The sequence below is a fragment of the Plecotus auritus genome (genome assembly GCF_963455305.1).
Source record: "Plecotus auritus genome assembly, chromosome: 4".
NCBI lineage: Eukaryota > Metazoa > Chordata > Mammalia > Chiroptera > Vespertilionidae > Plecotus > Plecotus auritus.
The window spans coordinates 87,331,080-87,356,882 of record NC_137775.1 but is presented as its reverse complement, the minus strand read 5'-3'; the positions used below and the strand labels follow the sequence as shown (position 1 = coordinate 87,356,882).

At 43.6% G+C, this 25,803-nt stretch overlaps 1 protein-coding gene across 6 annotated transcripts in view; it reads right to left on the bottom strand.

Moving 5' to 3' along the window:
• Nucleotides 1-25,803, bottom strand: part of ADGRF5 (adhesion G protein-coupled receptor F5) — a 104,482-nt gene that overhangs the window by 18,401 nt on the left and 60,278 nt on the right. For all 6 annotated transcript variants that reach the window (XM_080663998.1, XM_080663995.1, XM_080663997.1 and 3 more), the window contains exons 4-10: nucleotides 21,393-21,563; nucleotides 15,285-15,461; nucleotides 15,049-15,155; nucleotides 13,165-13,223; nucleotides 12,222-12,364; nucleotides 9,084-9,305; nucleotides 7,950-8,153 (exon numbers count right to left, since the gene is read on the bottom strand). In XM_080663998.1, the coding sequence (XP_080520124.1) occupies nucleotides 7,950-8,153; nucleotides 9,084-9,305; nucleotides 12,222-12,364; nucleotides 13,165-13,223; nucleotides 15,049-15,155; nucleotides 15,285-15,461; nucleotides 21,393-21,563 (1,083 nt within the window). The remainder of the gene's footprint in view (nucleotides 1-7,949; nucleotides 8,154-9,083; nucleotides 9,306-12,221; nucleotides 12,365-13,164; nucleotides 13,224-15,048; nucleotides 15,156-15,284; nucleotides 15,462-21,392; nucleotides 21,564-25,803) is intronic.

The window sequence follows — 25,803 nt, the reverse complement described above, 5'->3', positions numbered from 1 at the left end:
TAGTCTATATGCTTTATTGGAAGCTTTAACTTCATGCTTTCTCAGCTTAGCAGCTGTTTCACCTTCAAAATAGATCCTCTTCAATACCTTGATTTTCATTCCCAGATGCCATGCCCTCCAAGCCCTCTTTACTTCTTGCCTATGGCTTTATAACCCTCCTGGTGAATGTTTTCTACTCCACCCTCTCCCTCTTCTAACATCGCCTACTGTCATGAACTCCTAAGCAGGCGTCCTCAAACTACGGCCCGCAGGCCACATGCGGCCCACCGAGGACATTTATCCGGCCCACCGGGTGCCGCTGCCTGTCCTGCTTAGCAGCCAACTCGTCCCAGGCCCTCAGTGCGCATAGGAATTTGTTCATAGTTTTTTTTTTAAACTATAGTCCGGCCTTCCAATGGTCTGAGGGACAGTGAACTGGCCCCTTGTTTAAAAAGTTTGAGGACCCCTGTAGCATCCTTCAAACACTGTCAACCTTCCAAAAATTAAAGAAAAAGAATAAACCTTCTGATTAGCTCCAGCATAAATGCATCTTGTTCAGCCCTGGCTGGATAATCAGCGGTATTTGAAATACTTTGATTGATATGTAACCAGCTTTTCTCCCCTGTCTCCCAAATGGTTGTTCAAAACATGAAATTGATCTCCATCTTCACCCACTTGACTAAATTACCTCCTAGCTCATAGGCATAAGTGTCCCTACTTATCTCTATGGCTCACCCCTCCACTTCTTTTTTGCAAATCAATGTCTTCCAATTTCCCCAGGCCCTATGCCATCCTTTAACTCTCCTCTCCCTTATGTCTTTAATCTTTCCTTGGGCTCTTTCATGCTAAGCACCAGCTCTTGTCTTCCCTTTCTAAAATAACTTTCCTAATCTGGAAGCTTCTCTAGCCATCACTGCATTTTCATCCTCTCTTCATACCCACAAGGCTTCTGCATTTGCCACTTTTAGCATTCAACTCCTACTTTTTATCAAACCACTGTGATTTACCTTCTTTCCCTTATTCTCCACTTAAAGTGCTCCTTTAAGGCCCCCTGTGATCTCCTCTTTCCCAGACTCATTGGCTTCTTCTCATGCTACCCATTCTGCTGACCACCTTCTCTGTGACGTGGCTACTCAATTCCACAGTCTCTCCTGCTTCTCTTCTCTCTTCATCCCTCCTTCTGGGTTTCCTTCCCAGGCTCTTTGCCTTTGTTCCTTTTGTAAATCTTGGTGTTTACAAGGATATTGGCTTTGCCCAAGCACTCTGATATTGACCCTTATCTTTATCTCTACTGTTTCACCGGGGAATGTCATCCACACCTTGGCTCCTATTATATCCTGTATTTGGATGACTCTCCACTCTAGCTCTAAGAGAAACACTCTTGCCCTGGCCGGTGTGGCTCAGTTGGTTGGGTGTCTTCCTGTGCACTGAAGAGTTGCTAGTCTGATTCCAAGTCAGGGTACATATCCGGATTGTCGGCCTGATCCCCAGTAGGGGGTGTGCAGGAGGCAGCCAATTGGTGTTCTGCTCTCACATTGATGTTTTTCTCGCCCTCTCCCTACCTTTCTCTCTACAAAATCAATTTAAAAATATTTTAAAAGAGAGAGAAACACTCTTGTTGGAAACTCTAGAAGCGAATTCCCAAGTGTCAATTTGATATTTGAGGTATCTCCAATTCAACATGTCCAACTGGAACTCATCTTTCTCCTCCCCAGACAAAGCCTGTATATCTACTCATGTGTCTTTTCTTTGCCAATGGCAGTCCACAAAATTAAAAATCTTAAGGTTATTTTTAATTACTTGCATTTCCTCACATTCTACTTCCAACCAGTTGTAAAAATTTTTAGGTTGTACTTCTAAATCATCTCATAACTGTCTTATCCACTCCAACTCATGGTCACTAACCTGGGCCCTATTATCAGTTATCTGCCAATTGCATGCTGTTGTAAGTGGGTCTCTATTTTTGGTTATATGGTCCTTCAATCTATTGGCTACACTACCTCAAAATTTATTTTTAGTTTTTAAATTTTATTTTTCTAAAGTTCAGCCCCTATCATCCAACTTCTCTCCTTTTACCTTTAAATCTTACCATTGCTTTCAAAACAAACTAAAATCTCCTTAGTGTGGTATATGTATTTATTCACATATGCTTTCAATCTGCCTCTGCACTCTTTATCTGATTCTACATCACTTTCTTAAAAACTAGGTCAAGTCCTTCAACATGCCTGTAGCTTCATACCCTACGTGTTCACACCTGTAATATTATCCTTCCCTCCTCCTGTTGACTTTTACTCATCCTTCAAGTCCAGCGTTCTCACCAAACTAATGTGCAAGAAAATGAGCTATGAACAATGGGGCATATAAAGATATGTACAGAAATAATTATAATATCCAGTAGATAGGTTTCATAAGAGAGAAGTAATTACAGTATGAAGATTAAAGGAAGGAAGTTTTATTTGGAAGATTTCAGAGGAGCGGGAAGATTTGCTCTAGGCTTGAAAGACATAGATGGAAATGGTGGCTGTGGTGTTCTGGTGTGTGCAGTGAGGGTGTGTTGGGGGTGTGTATGAGTCGGTACTCTTTGGAGAACATGGTGTTCTGTGAACCTGCTTTAGGAGTTGGGGCTGGGTTGGGGGTAATAAGCCATTTGGGCTCTAGCACCCTCCCCTGCCAACCCTTTCTCTAACTCAAGCAGCTCCATTCAGGTCTGCTTTATGCATTAGACATTTGGTCTCAACCAGGGGTGATTTTGCCTTTTGGGGGGACACTTGACAATATTAGGGGACATTTTTGGCTGTCACAACTGGGGGGTGCTCCTGGCATCTAGTGAGTATTCTGATAAACACCCTGCAATGTACAGGACAGATACTCTCAGCTGAGAATGATTTGGCCCAAAATTTCACTAGTGCTGAGGTGGGCAGGCCTCAAGTTAGACAAACACACAGATTTTGCTTCAAGAAAAAATTCTACAGTTAAATCAGACATTACAGGTGGAAGCCAAAGTACAGAAGCAGCAGTGTGCTGGTCTTGCTCAGGAAAAACCAGTAGTTCTGTGAGGCTGAACCCTGTAGGGAAAGAGTGGAGATAAGGCTCCAGAGAGAGAGAGATGGCAAACTCAGAAAACAAAGGTGGGAACTTGGAACTGGCAGCATTCCCATTGTATTTCATACAACACCCTGGGGCTGTGCACCTCAGGGTCCTGCCTAGAGGGTACTGAGTGCAGCTGATGAGCTGGTACTGTGCTTTCTGGAGAAGAGATGGTATGCAATTACAAATTCGCTGCTCAAGATTAGATCATATCCGATGAAAATTTCCCACCAGCCACACTGAGGAAAAGTGAGGGGCTGGCTTTGAAAGCTATCGTCATGATCAGAAAATAGTTATTGTGGCAGACGCAATGCATTCAGGTATATTTTAAATATTTTACATTGATCATCTCAGTGTTTCTCCTCTCTTGTAAAGTAGGTACCATTATCACTATGTAATGGACCAAGCCTGGGAGTCTACAAGGTGCCCCAACTTGTCCTGCATCAGGACAAAGGACACGTGGCTGAGCTGGGATCACAGCTTCCCGAGACTAGACACTGTCCTACTGAAAAGCACAGGGTGTAGGATAATTATTCCAGGACTTAAGACTTGGCACAATTTATTTTTCTTTTTTTAAAATTCAATTTGGTGGACATTCCTTCAAGTAGAGGAATCATTATTTAAAATCGCGTTTGTGGCATCGCTAGCAACAGAGAATGACACGAAGGAGAAAGAGAAAGAGCTGTGGGTGAGGAGGGAGACTTTTGCCACTGCCATGGAGACTTGTCCTCCTGTGTAAATGAGGGATTAGACCAAATCCATGGCTCTTGCTCCCCTTCGCCCAATAAAATCTCCAGTGACATTTAAGAATTTATGCCACAGCCTGGAGCCCAAACCCAATTCCAATTTAGTTGCTCTAGAGTGAAACCCTGACACCTGGTGTTTAAAAAGCAAAACAAAAAGGGTGACCCTTTCTTGCAGCCAGCATGGAGAATGCTTCAGTACTTCCAGTTGCTTCTCTACTTTGGTCTCGCCTCAGTCCCTGAGGCAGGCGGACTCCTAGTGGCACTTTATAAACTGTAGCTGAATGGATAAGAAAACAAGACCCATGTATATTCTGTCCAGAGAGACCAACTTCAGGACAAAAGATACACACAAACTAAAAATAAAGGGATGGAAAAAGATATTTCATGCTAATGGAAAGGAAATAAAAGCTATAATAGTAATACTTACATCTCACAAAATATACTTTAAAACAAATGCTATAGTAAGAGGCAATGAAGGACACTACAAAATGACAAAGGGGGCAATCCAACAAGAGGATATGACCCTTGTAAACATTTATGTACCCAACATAGAGCACCTAAATATGTAAAGCAAATGTTGATGGACACAAAGGAAGAGATTGATAGTAATATAGTCATAGTAGGGGATTTTAACACTCCAGTGACATCGGTGGATAGATCTTCCAGACAGAAGACCAACCAGAAAATGGTGGCCTTAAATGACTCACTAGATCAGATGAATTTAATTGATATCTGCAGAGATTCTATCCCAAAGCAGCAGAATATACATTCTTTTCAAGTGCACATGGAACATTTTCTAGGATAGACCACATGTTAGGACACAAAACAAGTCTCAATAAATATAAGAAATTGAGCCAAAACCGGTTTGGCTCAGTGGATAGAGCGTCAGCCTGCGGACTGGGGAGTCCCGGGTTCGATTCCGGTCAAGGGCATGTACCTTGGTTGTGGGCACATCCCCAGTGGGAAGTGTGCAGGAGGCAGCTGATCGATGTTTCTCTCTCATCGATGTTTCTAACTCTCTATCCCTCTCCCTTCCTCTCTGTGAAAAATCAATAAAATATATTAAAAAAAAAGAAATTGAAATCATATCAAGCATCTTCTCTGACCATAATGGTATGAAACTAGAAATAAATCATAAGAAAAAAAAATTGAAAAATACACACAAACATGGAGGCTACATAAAGTGACATGAACACCACAAGACTGATTTCTAGTCAACAAGGGAAAAGGGTGGTCTCACTTCTTTATCTCTTCCTCATGCTATTTGGCTGCAAAAATAACATTTCAGACGGCGCACAAGCAGCCACAATAACATAAGCTTAAAAACGTAAGTGGGGCAATTGGGAAGAGGAGACAAAGAAGGGAACGGTGGAATCTGAGGCTGTCCCTCCCTCACCAGTCACTTGGTGCTCCCTGCTGTCACATGTCTGCCAGCCTGCCAAGAAGGAGCTGACACCCTCTAGTAAAGATTCAATTGCTTTATGAGTAATCTGCATGAGACCAGCCAGGAAATAGGGTAGGCAGGACCAAGAAGAAGTTTATGAACTCATTTGGGAACCATTCTAGCTTGTGGGCAAAAGGGAATTAGATTTCATTATTTTTTTTACCATCATGCCACCTAAGAAGAGCTATGGTAACACTATCAACTCTGTTGCCCTTCAATTCCCCCAACTTGTCAATACATTCCTACACAGTCAAAGCTAGTGTTGGATATAGAAAAATGAGAAGCTGCGCTAATAATAATAACTATTTTTATCTCTGCTATTACTACTACTAGTAGCAGCATTAATACTACAGTAGTCCCTCTTTATCTGCAGTTTGCTTTCTGCTATTTCAGTTACCCACAGTCAACCATGGCCTGAAAATATTAAGAAATATTTTGGGAAATTCCAGAAATAAACAATTCATAAATTTTTATTGCACGTCATTCTCAGTAGCACGATGAAATCTTATGCACGCTGTATATAACAGTACAATTAGATATTTAGAGAGAGACCATATTTATATAATTTTTATTACCATATATTATAATTGTTCTATCATTAGTTATTATTGCTAATCTCTTACTGTGCCTAATTTATAAAGCAAATTTTATTGTAAATATGTATGTCTAGGAAAAAACAGTACATCTAGGGTTTGGTACTATCCATAGTTTCAGGCATCCATGTGGGGGTGGTCTTAGAACGTATACTCATGGATAAGGGGAGCAACTGTATTACTTCTGCTACCATTATTATTAATATCATAGTTGGTGTCTGTTGATTTGAAAAACTGCAGAAATCCCTCCCTATTCAACAGACCCTCTCCCCTTAAAGCTAGAAATCCTACCTTTGCTGATTACTTCTTTCTGTCTTATCCCTTGCCAGAGTGTTTTGAAAATAACACTGTGTTTCTGAGATGAGGTAACACATTCTGTTCCAAATGTTCGGAGTGAATTAGCTAGATTGTTTCTTACTGGCCTGGAAATATGGCTTCTGAAATCACCTGTAGAACTTGGAGCAAAATTGCTGCAGAGAGGGGTGGGGGAGGAAGGGCAGGGTACCCAGAACAGAGGCTAAACTCATCAGAGAACTGATTTCTGCAGCTCCCCAGGCGGCCAGCCTTGTGACAGGAAACCCATTGTTCTGAGGCTGGCTGAGCCCGCACTGGGCATGGGGACTGTTTGAAGAAGTGGTGGCCACAGAGAGGTCTCTGAGCATCTGCACCGCAGACTTCCTGGCTTGTCTGCCAGAGGGCGACACTTTTCACCTCTCACCCTGGAAAGCTTATGCGCTTTCCCAAGAACTATGCAAGGTCTTTCTCCCAGCTGGCAGTTCCTTCAGGATGCCCACACCTCCTCTTCCTTAACAATCAAGGAAGTGACTACATGTACCAGTGTCAACATTTCAGCACTTACCAGATGCCTTTCCCATTCTTCTGGGGGCTTTAAAGTCAAATACAAATACCAGCTGAGATGGGCTTTACAAAAGAGGTGTGCTCAGGAAGAGGTGCATGCCAATTGATCATTATTTTATATCTCATAATCTAATATAGTCGGATAGCAAAGGCTTTGTAAAATAAAGTCTCCACCATCACAAATGCATTTCACGGGTGAAGCCACACTTTACTGGAATGATTTTTTAGGGTAAGTATTGACTCTTAATACTGTCATTTCTAAAGGGGTGGGTTGGGTATTATTATATGAGGGCTTTAGGCAGAAGGCAGTCTCTGCCTCTGTGCAAACTGCCGGGTCAGCGAGCCCCAGCGCTGGCCACCAGGCATGGGGAGAGAGTTTGGCCCAGATAAACACCGGTCCTATGACACCAGGCTAGAAGTGAGTCCCAATCCTTTGCCTTTTCCTATTGTGCCAACTGTGACTAAGTCATTTAACTTGGACCCCAATTTCTTTTTGAAAACTGGATGGAAAAAAACTTCCAGCTTCCAACTTGTGGTCAAGTTTAAAATGTGTTTAGAAGTAATAACATGTTTGTTGTTGTTTTTTAAAATTGGTTTATCACAAACTGTTATGGCAAACAGAGTTAGTATTGCTATTTTAATTTATTAGTAGTAGCATTGTCATTCACCAGTGTAAACTGGGGGGTGGGGAACTTCAGTCAGATCTCAGATCTAAAATGAAAGCAAACGGATCAGAAAAGGACATGAGACAATTGAGCGGTAAATAGGTCTACACAGGGAGATAACAAACAAGCAAACAAACAAACCAGAGACGCAGAATTAGATAACATGGGAGAAACTGCGGATACAAAGGCAGAGAAGTGAGAAGAGACATGGAAATGAGAAGTTCCAAGTCAGACTCCAAAGCAAAGGTGCTGACCTAACCCTTCGCTCTTTGCTGAAGATGGAAAGGCTAGGAAGGTGGGGACAAGCTTTTCCGTAGGCAGCAGACTCCATGGACCTAAGTCATCATGTCACTCCCTCTTGGATCTTCTCTGCCAGGGCCTTGACGATCCAAGCATGACATATATATGCATATATTTTTGGAATTTTGTTCTAGAATGGCTAAGCGGGAGCTGGCATCAAACCTAGTACTTTTTCACAGTCTGAAGTCTAGAAAGAAACAGCCATCAGACATTTCCTCTTCCACCCACGGCATCCCCCATATTTCCTTGGCCACGAAAGGGCATCGGACATTCTTACCTGGGATGGTTATCTCCCCCTCCTGCTTCCATTCCACTTTACTCCAGTTCACATTGATCTCACTGCAGCAGTTCAGAGAAACGGGACTGTTGTCACACGTCACCTTCATGTCTTCATTTGCCAAAATTCGGATGGGGGTCACATTAATCTTTTTTCTGGACTCATATTCAAAAATATCTATGGTCAGTTTGCAAATATATTCACCTGCATGGAATACACGGAAGCATTCATTACTATGAGTTGATCACTATTGATACTTAGAATGACAGCCTCATGGCATGTGTCATGACAGTGCTTTGAGAAACATCATTTTCAAATGCATCTGAGACTTGGTCTAACATCCCTGAAGAAACGTTCAGGAAGTGCGAAGGCCAATGAAGGTACTTCTGATGCCACAAGGCAATCTCACACTTGTTACTTACTGGTAAGTAAAATGTGTGGGGTGACAGAGGTGGGAAGGAAAAACTGGAAAGCCTTGGAGAACTAGAAGACTGGATAATTCTGGCATTCTACTGAACTCTGGCAAAATCAGAATCCACGAAGATGTGATAGGACCCAGGTGTCTGCAACCCAACTTTATTCACAGAAAAAGATCCCCTGTTAGCCTCTGGACTCTCGTGGGCTTATTCAATTCTAGAATGTCAGGTTTAAGACTTGTGCTCCGAGGTTGCTGGGGAGAAGGGCAAGGAGGGGCAGGTAGAAAGGATTGCAATGGAGGACAAGGAAATATTGAGGGGAGGTGATGGAAATGCGTACTCTCCCGATTAGGATGATAGTTTCAGAGGTACACATAAATCAATACTTATTAAATTGTTCATTTTAAATATGCATAGTTATTACATGTCCATTCTACCTCAACAGAGCTGTTTTAAAATTTAAAAAATTAAGAGCATAAGTCTGTTTTTTGTGTCAGGTTCCAAACTCCTAAGCTTCAGTAAATGTGGAAAACTATATTTGTCTCCCAAGACTAATTTGCTTGGCTTGAAATGCCATGGGATTGATTTTCAATTTGGAAAAGTCGAGCCTGGTGACTCCTTTTTGAAGATGAAATGCTCTCTACACATTCTAAGGTCTGTTGTCTCTGAGCCCTTCATCCCTTCCCTCCCACCAGTGAGTTACTGGGCAGACACCCACCCGCGTCCCCCAGAGTGATGTTGAACACGGTGAGGCGCGACACCGAGGTCAGGTTGTTGAGCACGGTGGTGTACACCCAGAAGCGGCTGCCGTTCTGGATGTCGGAGTGCTTCCCCACGTGGTGCCAGGACACGTTGGAGGACAGAACGTCATTTTCGCACACCAGAGTTACCGTATCCCCTTCAAAGATGATTTCTGGTGTGACAGAGAACCTGGTTTCATCTGGAAACCCAAAGAAAAGAATTAGTAGGGTTCCAAAGCAAATAAAGGCAACTACTACTACTCATCAGACGCCACTCCACAGGGTCTCAGGAGGTCACCACAGCATCTCATCTGTGGTGCTCTCTAGACTGAGGCAACACGTCCTCCTCCCTCCATCCCTGGGCGGCTGTTACCTGAGGCCCAAAGAGTGAGAGCCCGCCAGTTTTGTATACTAGGGACACGACTTCCAATGTGGGATCTTTGCACACTTAAGAGTCCCCAGTGGCAGTAATGGGGATCCCAAGTATATTTTTATTATTTCAAATAGTCTAGCAGAAAATTACAAGCTACCTTGGGAGGTAACTTAGGGGAACAGTAGCTATTGTTGTTGTTTTCACAGTAAAACTCTGGAGAACCATTGCATGAAGTAATCCCCCAGATAGAAACACACAATTTGTCATTTTTGTGTGTCCTTCTAAGGTGGTCCTGCTTTTACACAACAGGCAGTTCTCCCTCTAAGCTGTGTCATGTGCATGTCCTTCCTGCGGTCCATGTGGGAGGGATGGGAGGAGCTGGGTAAGGAGGCTCTCTGAGCCTCTTGTGTACGGGCTTCCTGCTCAGACCAGACTTCTCCACAGTGTAAACATGGAACTGAAACACCATAGAATTCATTTCGGGTGGTCTGATGTTCTGATCAAAATGTCAAGGTATCTAAATATTTCTTACCTTTTTTTTAGGTTCCTATTTAAGTTTAAGATTTTTAAAAAGTACATTCAACCATTAGGAATCAAGGCTACCTATGAATAGTTAACACAGTGGACTGGCTTTGAAGTCACCCACTCTTGTGTTACTTACTATATGTCCTGGAGCAAATTATTTGCCCTCTCTAAGCCTCCATTTCCTCACCTGTAAAATGAAGATAGTAGTATTTGCCTCAGGGAATATGTGAAGATGAAATATACACACCGGGCTTTCCATAGAAAAGATACAATAATAGCGCCCTCTTTTCATTACTATTGTTGCTAATAACTATGGCTAGTAAAACCGCCAGGATCATATGGTTGTATAGAACTGATCATAAATTTATTGGCAGTGATTAAAGAAAGGGATATCTAGTTAAGGGACCCTGCTGATTAATTGAGGATCACCAGAGGGTTTATATGTGACAAAACCGATGGCACTGTTCTAAAGATTGCCAGGAACTTTTTGTGTTTCATAAAGACAGATTTAAAAATAGGTTCCTGATACCAACTCATTCACTCAGCATTTTTCTTTCCTGTTCTTTTCCTCTCCCCTGTCCCTCAAATACAATTTTTTAAAAGCACACAGTCACTTGAATTTTTTGATATTTGTATTCTGGGTAGACACCGCCAATACTATGGAGAGCAGGGCGGTGTCTGCGCGCCCCATGGAATGGCACAAAACGTAAGTTCATGTTTCGTTGTCTAAGGCTGAGTACATCACAGACTCACATTCTGGTCTTTGAAGGAGGACAGGGATGGATGTAGATCCTCTGCAGAAAGGGGAGTCAAGTACCATTCCCTCATTGCTCTTTGGAAGAATAAGCCATGGGTACTAAAGCACCATTATTTCTGGACTGACAGCCACTGATCAGTAAGGCTGCTGCATCTTATTCATTTAAATGTCTGATTATTCTCAGTGCAACTGAAATTTTGGGGAAAAAATAATAATAATTGAAGAACACCTATGCAAGAAACTACTCCTCTCCTATGCCCTCAGAACAATCAATAAAAATAAAATTTCAGGGATGATATTAGGGGTGAAGATGTGGCATTGCTAAAATTGTTTCTGTGTGAGTCCACATTTTTAGGCCACTTATTCCCCCTTTCTTTTAGCTTTCCAGGTTTTATCAGTTTGTTCTGAAATTTTCCCTTATTTGTCCTGAATTTTTATTTTGCTATTTTATCTTGCTTATGTTGCAGCACTTTCTTATCATTGTGTATCTCTCTTTCAATATTTTATTTTTTAAAAAGATCTGCTGTTAAAAATACCAGCAGAGAATGTAAAGAGAAAGAGCACAAAACTGCTGTGAGGACAGCCTAGCCGCTGAGAAGGTCGCCCTTCCTCCCAATTGTGCCCTTGGCCCTCTCTGCACTGTCCTCCCCCATGGTGGACCACACTGCACCAAAGAAGAGCTACCTTTACTTGGGAACCTTGGGCCTGTGTTATCCAGGATGTCTACCAGCCAAACTCTAGCACACCAAAGCTTTGCCCAGCCAGCTCCCCTTGCTATCCCTTGGACAAAAATATAGGTCCACCCACCTCCTAACACAACAGAGCCCAGCACTGTAACCCATTTGTAAAATGTAGGAGAACATCTAAAATCCCAGGACTCTCACCAGTTAGATGTGATCCAAAGCAGGGGTTCTCAAACTTTCCTGGGCATCAAATCGCCTGGAGGGCTTATTGAAACAGATTGGCCCTGCTTGGTCTGGGGTGGCCCCAAGAATTTGCATTTCTAACAAGTTCCCCTGCAGTGCGGATGCTGCCGGTCTGGGGCCACACTTTGAGAACTACTGCTCTAAAATAACAGTGGCCCCCTATTTAATACCAGGGCACTTCATGAATATCCCAACCTGCACCACAATGTTGGTTGTATTTTTTTTTTTTTTGATATCTTGGACCTGTTACAGTAATTTTTAAAATCCATAAACCCAGATGGCTCTGTGGCCCCCTTGCAAAATCCCTCCCCTGGCAACCTCTTCCCCAACTACAGTGAATTAGCCTTGTTGAGAGGCTCTGCACCAGCCTAAGGCAGGGAGATGGCACATAGACCTCTATGCAGGGGACCGGAGACTCTCTCTACAGGGACATCGCAATGTAATTTCGTAGATTTCAGCATAACAATAAACACCCTTGTCATATCTAAATGGAATCATTGCACAGGGAAAAAAAAATGTAGCAACGTCTACTTACTACTAGTCACTGCTTGGAAAGAAGTGTAGTCCATTTTGTAGGTCTGATTGAGGTTCTGTGTGACCAGCTCATTTGCTCTGTGCATTAATCCAGGGGATGGTGTTGTAGTTCTGATTTCATATGCCACAACCACACTTCCGGGCCTGGACGGAGACCACGCAGTTTAGTAAAGCAGTAACTGACCTGGAAGAGTCTAGATCCTTATGGTTTATTTGTATGAGAAAACAAAACAGCAGGAAGGGTTCACTGAACTCAATGTGTTTTCAAGCTCTAGTTGAAAGCCTGAGGTGGGGCGTGGACACTCCACTGTATACAGACAGGTAACATAAATAACAAAATAGCCAGGCAGGGGTGAGTGAATGAATCACATAAGCTGGCCATAGCATGGTAGCCACAATGCAGAGAGTTGTTCTACAGCCATGCTGGCCCAGGGTTACAAGAGAAGCTTAATGTCAAGTGAAGCCAAAATCCTCACTGTCTCTGTACACATTCTTAACTTAACATTGGCAACCAACTGTTCGAAAAACTGTGCAAACCCTCTCACGTCAGCCAGGGTGCCCAACTCTAGGGGGTACCACCCACATTGCAGAAGCCTGCACCTGCACCTGTGGTCCTGGCTGGACAACTTTTCTTGAATAAATGCATCATTGTGTGACATTATTTCACTTTTATATTTCTGAACTCCCTAAACTACAAACTTACCCCATATCTTTGTAAAATTCTTGTGTGCATAGAATGAACACGAGTCTTTTTTCACCTTCCTTCTAAGTAGGTGCCTTTGTAAGGAGTGAGCTACGATTCTCAGTATTTCGACCACTTTCAGCCCCAGCATTCTACCCCTGTTGAGTGTCCCAGATGACGCCCCTCTAACGGGCTTTTCCTCCTTCACTGGTGTGTTGGTCTGTGCCATTAGATAGAAACGACCCAATTACAGCATTCTTACCTGAACCCTGTCACAGTCACCAATTTGAAGCCAGGTAAAATACTGTAACCTTTCCAGAACTGAAAAATAAAGCAGACAGTGTCATGTAGCAAGGCCCAATGAGAGAGATGTCAAAGATTAGAAACAGGGTAAAAAGCACATATTCCTTTTCACCCTGAGTGAAATCTCCTCCTGTGTATGTTAGCTCTGGCATCAGCTGATCTCTGAAGAAGTCATTTTCATTATCTACCTCTGAAAGTCTATCTTCTCTAAAAAGCAAACACCAGGTTAAATGTAGAAACATTTACTAGTACTCAGGAAAACAACTAGGAAAGAATATGGGGGAGCCTTGCTGGTGTGGCTCATTGGTTGAGCGTTGGCTCACGAACCAGGAGGTCATGGTTGGATTCCTGGTCAGGGCTCATGCCCGGATTGTGAGCTCAATCCCTAGTAGTGGGTATGCAGGAGGCAGCTGATCAATTATTCTCTCTCACCATTGATGTTTCTATCTCTTTCCCTCTCCCTTCTTCTCTCTAAAATCAATAAAAAATGTATGTATTCAAGAAAAAAGAATATGGGAGAGGCAGCAGGAAGGCAGAGAGAGACATTTGACCCCAAGTGGAAAAGAGTGGGAATGAAGGTTGGATGAAACCATCCTAGACTGAGCCTGGGAAGGTTCAGGAAGGCCTTCAAATGTGTCTGTATCTAGAAGTTGCAGACCTGCGGAGCTCATTCATTAGCAGTGAGCAACAAGCACTGTCATAACCGTCAGAGGCAGCAGCTGAGGGCCATGGTCAATTACATTCCCTGCAGTTGGAGATAAGGCCACCACACTGCCTCATGCCTCACTTAACATATTGCAGCGCTGGTTGAGCCAATGTGGTTTATGATGATGTTTTTACTCCAGTTCCTTCCTCTGAATACCAACCCTATAGGAAATTCAATTTGATTCAAGTCACATGTACAGGACAGATGCAATGTGCAAAGCACTCTGTACCAGGTACCTGCATGGGTGGGATCCAGAGTTTAGTATGTGACTCTCTTTCCTCAAACATATGTGATTTTGCATGTGGTTGCGTGTATGAGAAGGACTCTCATGCTGTGTAGAACTATTACATGCCAGATATGTAAATCAGATGTCCAAGAGCTCTATGGCATCAGCACTCTAATATGGCACCCATGGAAAATTATAATATTTGTGTGGCACACTCAAGTGTGCTCCTTGCCTGCTCCTGGCCTGAGGCAGGAGCTCAGCTGCCCAGAGAGCTAGGGAAGTCATTATCTCAGGCTACCTGTAATAATTTGTGCCACACCAGTTGGGATGCTTTATTCCAAATAATTTAATTCAAGTAAAGCATTTAGGTTTAGATGAAGTCATCCAGTGTAATGCACTGACAATAGTGTCTGGCACACAGTTCACACTCAGGGAATAGTCTCTATTTTCATGGGAGTAAATTTAAATCTGGCTTAAGTGTGAATGCCTATGAACTGTTAGCATAGAGTGATTTGGAACCCTCTCTGCCAGTCTTGGGCTGATCTGCCCAAAAGATGTTAGTAGTTTCACCCATGTGCTGTGTAAAGATTAATAGATATGTACCATCCAGTGCTTCTAGATCAAGCTCTTGGGTCTCTGAATAGGTTTCAGTGAGTTTATGTCACCAAATCATATCTGAATCAACTCTATCCTGGAAAGAAGTCCCATCTAAAGGTCAAGATGATGTCCAATCATCCCCTGAACACTGATTTGAGCTCTTCTGAATTCATCATCCCAGAAGTACAGGAGTAATTTTAACATCCACATTCATAAATTCTGACAGATCCAAGCAAACTATCCACAGTCAATGCGATAGATTTAGTGCAGCCCAAAGTTTGTTTGGTTCAGAAGCCCATGAGGCCAAAACCTACCGCTGTTTCCAAGTCAGTCTTGTAGGACCTATAGAGGGCAGAGGAAGTGTTCCTGAGGTCTTCTTGAAATCCCACATTGAGTCTGACTGACATTCTCAGGGTTATGTCTGAAAAAAGGGGGCAATATTTAAAAATCTCATGTTAGCCTTTAAGAACACACAGGACACAGAAACATTTGCTTGATCTGATACCAAATAGCCACTCAGCAAATGAACATTTAATGAGCAGTTACCTACCTCTCTGGAGCTGACAAAAAGGTCCATTGGGAGGCAGTCCTTTAAGGCAATTGCATCGATGCCCTGCAGGGGCATTGTCATGCTCTTGACAAGTGAGATTGTGAAGGCACTGTTCCTGAGGCCACCTGTAGCCTGTCTCGCAGGAGCACCAGATTTCATTTCCAGTAGGTCTGCAGACTATCGTCAACCAAAACAGTGAGGAGAGAGAAGGTGGTCACCACTTTTGCATTTATACACTGCAAGTATAGACCAACTCCACTCCATATTGGCCTTCTGAGAAGTTCAAGAAGTGCATGAGATTCCCATGGCTCTTGTATGTATCACCATGCTATTAGGCATGGGCATCTAAAAGATGACTACTCCAACTAGCCCAGGGCATGCCTACAATGATAATATGAGAGATTTCTGACATACAGTAACCATCCTCCAAGATGGGCCCTGACTATCCCTGCCTCTGGGTATTCACACTCTTATGCAGTTCCCTCTCATATTGTACTGGGGTTGGTCTGTGTGACCAATAGATTATAACAGAAGTATTACTTCTGAGATTAGGTTATAAAGACACTCCGGCTTTCACTTTGGTGGCTCTCTCTCATTCTCTCTTGCATCACTTGCTCTGGGGGAAGTCAGCTGTCATCACATGAGAACATGTCATGACATTTCACAAAACCACAGAGTGAGGAACCGAGGTCTCCAGCCAATAGCTAGTGAGGAACTGAGGCCTGCTGGGAATCACATGAATGAGCTTGGAAGCGAATTTTCCACCCCTAGTTGAGCCTTCAGATGACTGCTCCTCTGGCGGACAGCTTGACAACCTCATGAGAGACCCTGAGCCAGAGCCTGCTAAGCTTTTCCCAAATTTCTGGCCTTCAGAAACTGTGACATGTTTGTTGTTTGAATGTTAAGTTTTGGGGTAATTTGTTGCACAGCAATAGATAACAAATGAAGAGTACAAGCAAAATTGTGCCTTTTACATTTCATGTCAAATGTGAGCAGCCCAGAGTCTGATACTAAGGAGACACTGAACATGCTCTGAAAACAGAGTGCTGAATTTATTTCTAAAACTGGACCAAAGTCAAATCACCAGGAGCTGTTTTTTTTTCTGCAGATGGGCACCTGGGCAAAGGCTCAACAGAGTGACTCTCCAAAAGAAAGCCATGAAATAATTGTTCCTGAAGTAGGAGGAACAACTGAGTCCCAGTGAGTCCTTGGATGCTGATGCAGCCCCGTGCTCTGGAAGTCGGTGGGAGCTGGGCAGAAGTTTAGGGATCAGAGGGTGTCCAGGCTGCTGGTGAGGGTGGGGATCATTGGTGGGGGAATTTGAAGGGAGCCAAAAAGACCCCCTTTGTCAAAATCTCTCTTTTACTGACCTGAAATCCCACTGCTAAAGCAATTTTTGTTTTTGTTTTTTTGCTTTTGTTTTTGTTTCTTTTGAGAGGGATGTGGGGTAGTATTTGAAGAACTTTTGACTCCTATGTAAAATACAAACTTGCTTTAAGAGGATGACAAAAGCTATCATCACCACCTACCACATTCCAGGTATTATTTAATGCTTTACATACACTGTCTGGCCCTTAGTTTTGTTTGCTATTATTAAAAATGTCTTCCTTGAAAGGATCATAAAGTAAGCTGTTGGAAGAATGGGCAGGGAGCAGCATGGGAAGAGGGGAATGGAGAAAATTTGAGGGTGCTTAGATATTAGTATCATGGTCAGTAAGTCTAATCTTCATTGCTTACCCATCCCATGCACTCCTTTCTGAGGTCAACTCTCCTCAGCTTTCCCCTTCTGAGGTCCTTGAGCCACAGGCTCTCTCAGTTAACTATCAGGAAGTTTTCACCCATTCAAGGAGTGGATAACCAGTCTTTCCCAGGGTGCCAGAAATCAATTTCAAGATGTCATAATTACAAGAGTTTCATCAAAAGGTTGGTGAAGCTTGGGCGACTCAACAAGGGCTGAGCCACATATGTAGTTTACCTGTTGGAATGGCTAAATGGCACTTCCCCCAAACCTGAATAGGATTGTCTGCTGCCAGACAGCTCAGGGCATCTTAAATCTGCATGTTATTGCCTCCTGTTGGCCAAACACCTGAACAGCTGTAAGCTATTCCTAAAACTGACAATGCTTCTGTACCCTACCCTTTGAAACCTTACCCTTTGAAGTGTATGTCTCCACCTTGCCTTAGGACAAATTGTGTTAATAAATAGCAAGGGGCCCTTAGACAAGGGAAAGTCTTTAGTTCCTTTAGCTGAAGCTCCTCTGACCCCCAACACCTTTTAAAGTTATCTTTCGTCTCTGGACTCTTTAATCATCTACGCATCAGCTCCTTTCTCCAGATTGCTGCACCCCTTCGTAATGCTGGGACAAGAACCCCAGCACCAGGGCATTTGCATCTTAAAAGAGAAACTTGCTAATCCAAATTGTAAATTTGTTAACCCAATTTGTAAACTTGGGTTAACAAGTTTCTAAAATGGCATAAACAGTGGAGCCCCTGAAATCACACCTCCTCCAACAGAGTGAGACAAACCAAGGAGACTGTGTTAATATGTCTATATTGAGTGTACATAACATTAGCTCACCATGAAAGCTCAAGTGTGAACAATCACAACCTGTTCAACAAAAATGAACGACTTATATTTGATACTTATTGGTACATTTGTTTACTAGATTAGCTTTCTAGTACCCAAATAGATACCAAAGGTTTCCATAAAAAAATATTAAGAAGCAAAACAAAACTGACCAAAAATATATCAAATTATTAATTTTGGAGAAACCAAGATGGCGGCATAGGTAAGCACCTAAACTGCTGCCTCGCACAACAATTTCAAAACTACAACTAAAAGACAGAACGGACACCATCCAGAACCACAGGAAAGCTGGCTGAGTGGAAATTCTACAACTAGAAGGAAAGAGAAAAGCTCACAGAGAATTGGAGGTACGGCAAAGGGTCTTTATGCGCGCAGAGAAGAAGGGCGGCTGAGAGCCTGGCTGACTTTCTCTGGCGGAAGGGGGAAGGAAGCCCCCGACCGCACTAAACCCCAGTTCTGACTGCACTGAACCCCAATTCCGGGCGAGCCCCTGGGGACCCACGCTCTTACGGGGGCAGTCTGGACTCTCGGGCGGAGACTCGGGAGCCTGGGAAGGCGGAGGACTGAAAGCGCGCGCGCGCGCGCCAGTGTGCACAAAGGCTGCGGAGGTTGCCACAGGCTTTCCCTAGTGGAAGGGAGTCGGAGGTTCCTGACTCCACTGGGCCCCAGTTCTGACTGCACTGAACCCCGGTTCCAGGCAAGCCCCTGGGGACCCACGCTCTTGTGGGGGGAGTCTGGACTCTCAGGCGGAGACTCGGGAGCCGGGGAAGGCGGAGGACTGAAAGCGTGCGTGCGCGTGCCAGTGCGCACAAAGGCTGCGGAGGTTGCCACAGGCTTTCCCTAGTGGAAGGGAGTCGGAGGTTCCTGACTGTACTGAACCCTGGTTCCAGGCGAGCCCCTGGGGACCCACGCTCCTGTGGGGGGAGTCTGGACTCTCGGGCAGAGACTCAGGAGCCAGGGAAGGTGGAGGTCTGAAGGCGCGCATGTGTGCGCAAGGGTAAGGCTGACAGGAAGCCAAGACTGAGACTCCACCCCATCCAAGCTGAGCACAGAGGCTATTGCAATTTGGCAAGTCTAATCCTATAAGGCTGTCTCCAGCACCGAACTTCTCCCAGCATAGACACAGCTGATCCTTACAGCCAACTGGCCTGGAGGTCAATTCTTCCCAGTGATACCAACAACAATCAAGACTTAATTACAACAAGGCTGTACACACAGTCCACAAAGGGGTGCACCAAGAGTGTCCACCTCAGGTTAACTGGGGAGGCAGACCCACTGGGCCATATTGGAAACCTAGCACACAAATCTACCTTACCAACTCAGGGAAGCAGTGAAAATGTGGCATTAAAGAATCAGATCACAAACGAAAGAAATGGAGGAAAACAAACGACTGGATATAGAATTCAAAACCACGGTTATAAGGCTTTTTAAGAATATCCTAGAAAAGGCCGATAAATATAACGATTCCCTCGAAGATATGAAAAAGGACCAACTAGAAATTAAACATACACTGACTGAAATAAAAAATATTATACAGAGACCCAAAAACAGACAAGAGGAACACAAAAATCAAGTCAAAGAATTGAAATACAAAGAAGCAAAAAACACTCAACCGAAAAAGCAAAAAGCAAAAAAAAAAATCCAAAAAGTTGAAGATAGTGTAAGAAGACTCTGGGACAACTTCAAGCGTACCAACATCAGAATTATGGGGATGCCAGAAGAAGAGAGAGAGCAAGACACTGAAAACCTATTTGAAGAAATAATGACAGAAAACTTCCCACACCTGGTGAAAGAAATAGACTTACAAGTCCAGGAAGCGCACAGAACCCCAAACAAAAGGAATCCAAAGAGGACCACACCAAGACACATCATAATTAAAATGCCAAGAGCAAAAGACAAAGAGAGAATATTAAAAGCAGCAAGAGAAAAACAATTAATTACCTACAAGGGAGCACCCATACGACTGTCAGCTGATTTCTCAACAGAAACTATGCAGGCCAGACGGGAGTGGCAAGAAATTTTCAATGTGATGAATAGCAAGAACCTACAACCAAGATTACTCTACCCAGCAAAGCTTTCATTCAGAATTGAAGGGCAGATAAAGAGCTTCACAGATAAGAAAAAGCTAAAGGAGTTCATCACCACCAAACCAGTATTATATGAAATGCTGAAAGGTATTCTTAAAGAAGAGGAAGAAGAAAAAAGTAAAGAGAAAAATTATGAACAACAAATACATATCTATCAACAAGTGAACCTAAAAATCAAGTGAATTAAAAACCTGAGGAACAGAATAATCTGGTGAATATAATAGAATCAGGGGCATAGAAAGGGAGTGGACTGATAATTCTCAGGGGGAAAGGGGTATGGGGGGGTTCATGAAGTGACTGGACAAAAATCATACACCTATGGATGAGGACAGTAGGGGGGAGGTAAGGGCAGAAGGTGGGGTGGGAACTGGGTGGAGGGGAGCTATGGGGGGAAAAAGGAGAAATAATTGTAATAATCTGAATAAAGATTTATTTTAAAAAAATTATTAATTTTTCCCATAAGTAGGGGAAACAATTTTAGATGCAGATATGTGCTGAGTGGAGACATAGAAATGTGTTTCCTACCTTGTTCTGAAATGTTCTACGGAAGATTCCTTTTCACAAATACATTTGAGAAACATTGTGGATGACTCACAATGCATTGGATCAGAGAACCTCATGGTAACTCAAGGAAATTAACGCTAATGCAGAATTTGGTGGGGAATGGAATCCAAAGGGAGCTTTAAGGCAGCTCTTTCAGGTTCAAGCAGCATATATTAAGAGCTAAAAATTAATATGCATACTGACTCTGTGATAGACTATTTAAAATATTAGAATTCAAAAAGATTTTGAAAAATAAGAATTTTGTTCTTGTTGCTATTTTAGAATAATAAAGTCCACATCTTAGTGCTTTGCAATTTACAAAGCAGTAACCTTGTATAACATAAAGGGCAATCACATCTCACAGCTGCTATGGCATAGAGGTGATGGTCCCCTGAGACATAGGAGAGCTATCATGACCTTGGAAGAGAGTCAATGACCAGAAAGTCCAATCCCATAGTCTGGGAGGTCCTGCTTAATGCCTTAGTTCTGACCTGGGCATGCACCTGGTTCCTATTTCCTGACCTATAATGCCAAAAAGAAGGGAACTTCTATTTATCAGTCTTCTGAACCCATACTTGCCATATCCACTGATTGCCCAGGGTAAAAGGATCCTGTAGTTTTCATGGCCATATCTTGGGACCACTTTGTGACAACCAACAAACAAACCACTAAGTAAACATGCGGTCACCATTTAAAATAAGCAAACTGGCTGCAGAGTTTACCAACAGAGATTTCATCTGGAAAGCAATGAAGTAATAAAATCACAAGTCAAGCCTGTTGGATCATTGCACTTGCCTACTCAGTAAAATTTGCTCTAATCAGAAGGAGCTGAGAGAGCCTTTCTGTTGATATGCCCAATCCTTCCTTCTGAAGCAATGGGTCTTTTACTTACCTGTTGTCACCTCTATGCTCAAAATGTTGGCAGTGGGGTCAGTGTCATTGCCTTGAATTGGGAAACTGAGGCTGTTCAGGTAAGCTTTGACAGGTTCCAGGAAGGAGGCATTTTCAAAACTGATCTCAATATCAACAGTGTACTCTTTAGCTGTAGGATGACTCGTGGCAACTGAAATGAAACATAAGAAGGCTGTGAGAACTTACTGTGGGTGGTGGAAGGAGAACACCATAGACATTTTAGCACTTAAAGGTGATGACAGGAACATGTGGATGCTGGACACATTAGCCTTTAAGAATTTCTAGCGAAGCCCTGGCCTGTTTGGCTCAGTGGATAGAATGTCGGCCCATGGACTGAAGGGTCCTGGGTTCAATTCCTGTCAAGGGCACAGGATGCAGGAGGTGGCCAATTGTTTCTCTTTCTCTTTCTCTTTCTCTTTCTCTGTATCTCCCTCTCCCTCTCCCTTCCACTCTCTCTAAAAAAATCAATGGAAATTATATTAGGTAAAGATTAACAACAACAACAAAAGAATTTCTAATAAACTTTTTAGAGGAAAAGAAGAATTTGTATACTGACCACCACCAAGCCCCCTTCATGGTGCATCCTCTCTACAAATTTACTATTTAAACCAAGACGGCAACTGATCTGTCTGGTCTCAGAGCAGTGTAAGAGATTCACAGGCTAAGCTCAGGACTTGTCCTTCCTCTCCATTCCCACACCTTTCTTCATGTCCAAGGCCAAGGAGAATAGACTGTAATAGGACAAGAATAGAAGCAGAGAGACCTAGCATGCAAGCTTTGGCAACAGTATGCCAATACATGTCCTGACTCACCAGGATGACTCAATATGTTTCAAACACCATTCAATTGACATGCATGTATTTTGAGAGCTGGACTATGCAAACTTGAGACCTCTGGGGAAAGTCATCTAGTTAATTCCCTTTGCTCCTAGCCTGCCGTGGCTCTCAGTTTTTACTCTGTATTTCAGAATATGATAGGTGTTCCACAAAAGCAAAGTTGGCAAGTTGGAAAGTAAAATGAAAGCGATCTTCAGCTCTTCATTGTTTTTCCAAATTGTCTTCAGGCTGGCTGACTGGCTATCATTCTAGATGCATCTGGCCCCCGACACATACATGCCCACAACAGGCAGAGCAGACAGTATATGTATATCCTATATAATAAAAGCCTAGGTGGCGTCATGCATGGCATCATCACAAGATGGCCACCACAAGATGGCCACCACAAAATGGCTGGCAGAGGAGGGCAGTTGTGGGCAATCAGGCCAGCAGGGGAGGGCAGTTGGGTGCGACCAGGTTGGCAGGGGAGGGCAGCTGGGTGCAACCAGGCCTGCAGGGGAGGGCAGTTGGGGGCGAGATCAGGCCAGCAGGGGAAGGCAGTTGGTGGTGACCAGGCCTGCAGGGGAGTGCAGTTTCAGGGGGACCAGGCTTGCAGAGGAGGGCAATTTGGGGTGATCAGGCTGGCAGGGGAGGGCAGTTTGGGTGATCAGGCCAGCAGGGGAGGACAGTTGGGGGTGATCAGGCTGGCAGGGGAGCTGTTAGGCATCAACCAGGCCAGCAGAGGAGAGGTTAGGGGGCAATCAGGCTGGCAGGCAGAAGTGGTTAGGGGCAATCAGGCAGGCAGGCAGGCGAGCAGATAGGAGCCAGCAGTCCTGGATTGTGAGAGGGATGTCCGACTGCTGGTTTAGGATCAAGCCTAAACCAGCAGATGGACATCCCCCAACGAGTCCCAGATTGGAGAGGGTGCAGGCCAGGCTGAGGGACACCCCCTCCCCGTGCACAAATTCCGTGCATTGGGCCTCTAGTATATCTATAATACTAAAAGGGTAATATGCTAATTAGACCAAATGTCCTTCCAGACATAGCTGGGGCCGGAGGGAAGCCGCCCGGGTCCCAGGTGCCTGCTGGTGGGGCCGGAGCAAAGCCACCTGGGTCCCAGGTGCCAGAGGGAAACCGGTGCCGGCAGCCGGGGAAGGAAGGCCTACTCTTGCACAAATTTTCGTGCATCGGGCCTCTAGTATATATATAGATGTCATATAGTTTCCTCTATGACATCATGTCTGGCCCATTAGCTGTAAGCTCCTCAAGAGCAGGAACTATTTCATTTCTCATAGCCTTACTCATTCCATCTAGCCTGGAGTCACCGCATAGTAAGTTTAACCTGTGACTCTGAGTTGTCACAGATCCACCTCTCTGTCATTGCCAGAATCCTTGGCTCATTCTTGGCTGAAATATATAATGTCTCCCATAAAATTGCAAGATTTGCTCTTAATGTTCCAAGGATTATTTATGTGAAACACTAAAGTAGAGTTAAGTTTATGATGGGAAATTCCAGTTGATAAATGTTTATGGTAGAAAAATGTTTGTTCACTTATAGTTGCAAACTATGTTTGTCTTAGCATGTTGGTTTAACTCACCAAACTTGTTGAGAATTATTTCATTTTTGGCATCATTCAATTTAATATAATTAATACAAACTGTAAAAATACAGATTTTCTTAGAATTAAGAATGCATTTTGTCCTTGGTCAGTGGTTAGAGCATTGGCACACATAACAAAGGGTCTTGGGTTGGATTCCCAGTCAAGGGCACATACCTGGATTGTGGGTTCACTCCTCAACGTTCCCAAGTTGGGGTGTGTACCAGAGGCAACCAGTCAATGTGTCTCTCTCACATTGATGTTTCTCTCTCTCCTCCTCCCTCCTTCACTTCCACTCACTCTCTCAGAAAAGCAATGGAATAAATATCCTTGGGTGAGGATTAAAACAACAACAGAAAAAGAATGCACTTTAGGTGCATTTTCTCCTTATAAAGATATATTTCCTGCACAACAGGTGACTTTTAAAACCCAATCTCAGTCTGTCATGATACTACGCTGTTGCCTCAAATTTCCTGGTTTTCTTTTTTTCTGATTCTCAAATGGTTTTGCGATGAAAACAAGCTCCGGGGTGGTGGTCTGGGGGACTGCTTATCCTAATTTATGTGCTCTGAACTCTAGACACAGAATGTTGCCCCTGGGAACATTTGCAAGGAGGACAGGTCTGCCTTAGAGCACATTCTTTTTCCTGTAAAGTAATGCAGCACTATTTATACCCTCCAGAGGATTTCTAGCTCCAGGATCCTCTTTGCTGTGGTCAGTCGACTCTCCTCCCATGAATGTAAACAGGATTTCCTGGACGGGAGCTGCTTTTGAGATGAATGAGGTTTATAACAATCCATATCTCCCACTTCATCATCTGCAGTGTTGCATCCCAGGGTCTGATCGCAGCATAATATTAATGTCTGTCTGAGGGCCCTGTCTTCCTCCCACCCACGAGCCCACCACTCTGTACTCTTTGCAGACTTAATTGCAGAACAAGCGTGGACCTGGAAAGCAAGTGGTGATTCATGGATGTCATCACTCTCCACTGAAACCAAGGCAGTGAGTTCTTCCGCTGAGATCTTCCAGGGAGCTGAGCCAAAAACTTAAAATAATAAGAGGAAAGTTCCTGTGCCTCTAGTGAGTCCAAGTCTATGGGATCTGTGCAACTACTAATAAGAGCACCAGCCTCTAAGGCCCTCTGTTCCTTATCCACCTTTTATGTTCTGTAACTTCTAAAGGAGTTTCAGAGTAACCCTTGGCCTGCGCATCACTTCTCCCTGATCAAAGACTGGTAAGTATGGGGATCTCTAATAGAGAAGGAAATATATTCTCCTTAAAAATGGTCAGTTCTGCCCTAACTGGTTTGGCTCAGTGGATAGAATGTCAGCCTGCAGACTGAAGGGTCCCAGGTTCGATTCCGGTCAAGGGCATGTACCTTGGTTGTGGGCATATCCCCAGTAGGAGATGTGCTGGAGGCAGCTGATCGATGTTTCTCTCTCATCGATGTTTCTAACTCTCTATCCCTCTCGCTTCCTCTCTGTAAAAAATCAATAATATATATATATTTTTAAAAAAGGTCAGTTCTTCCAAATAGGCTAAAAAAAAAAAATACCTTATTCCAGTGTCCCCAACACTTGACTGATGATTACACCCACCTAGGGAATTCTACACACACAGATATTTTGGAGCTTTAGCTGTGAGCCAAGGTAGAATCTTGATGGGGGAGGCCCAGAAATGTGTATTTTTTTCCCAATTCCCACAGGTGCTTCTGGTTGATCAGCAGGTTTGGGATCTAACATTCGAATCCAAATGAGGAAACTGAGTAGGTGATCTTGGAGAACCAATATGAGCACATAAGTTTGTTCTTGGCTTTAGCGTGGATTTTTGTTTTCAACACTGTCTGCTGGTGCTCCTATTGGGGAACAATCGTGCAGTCTCCAAGCATATCTGCTTACTCTTATTTTTCCTCTTTTGCTTTGAGAGAACTGATACTTGCTCACCTCTTTCTTCAGGGATACTGAGTAGATTCCCAGGT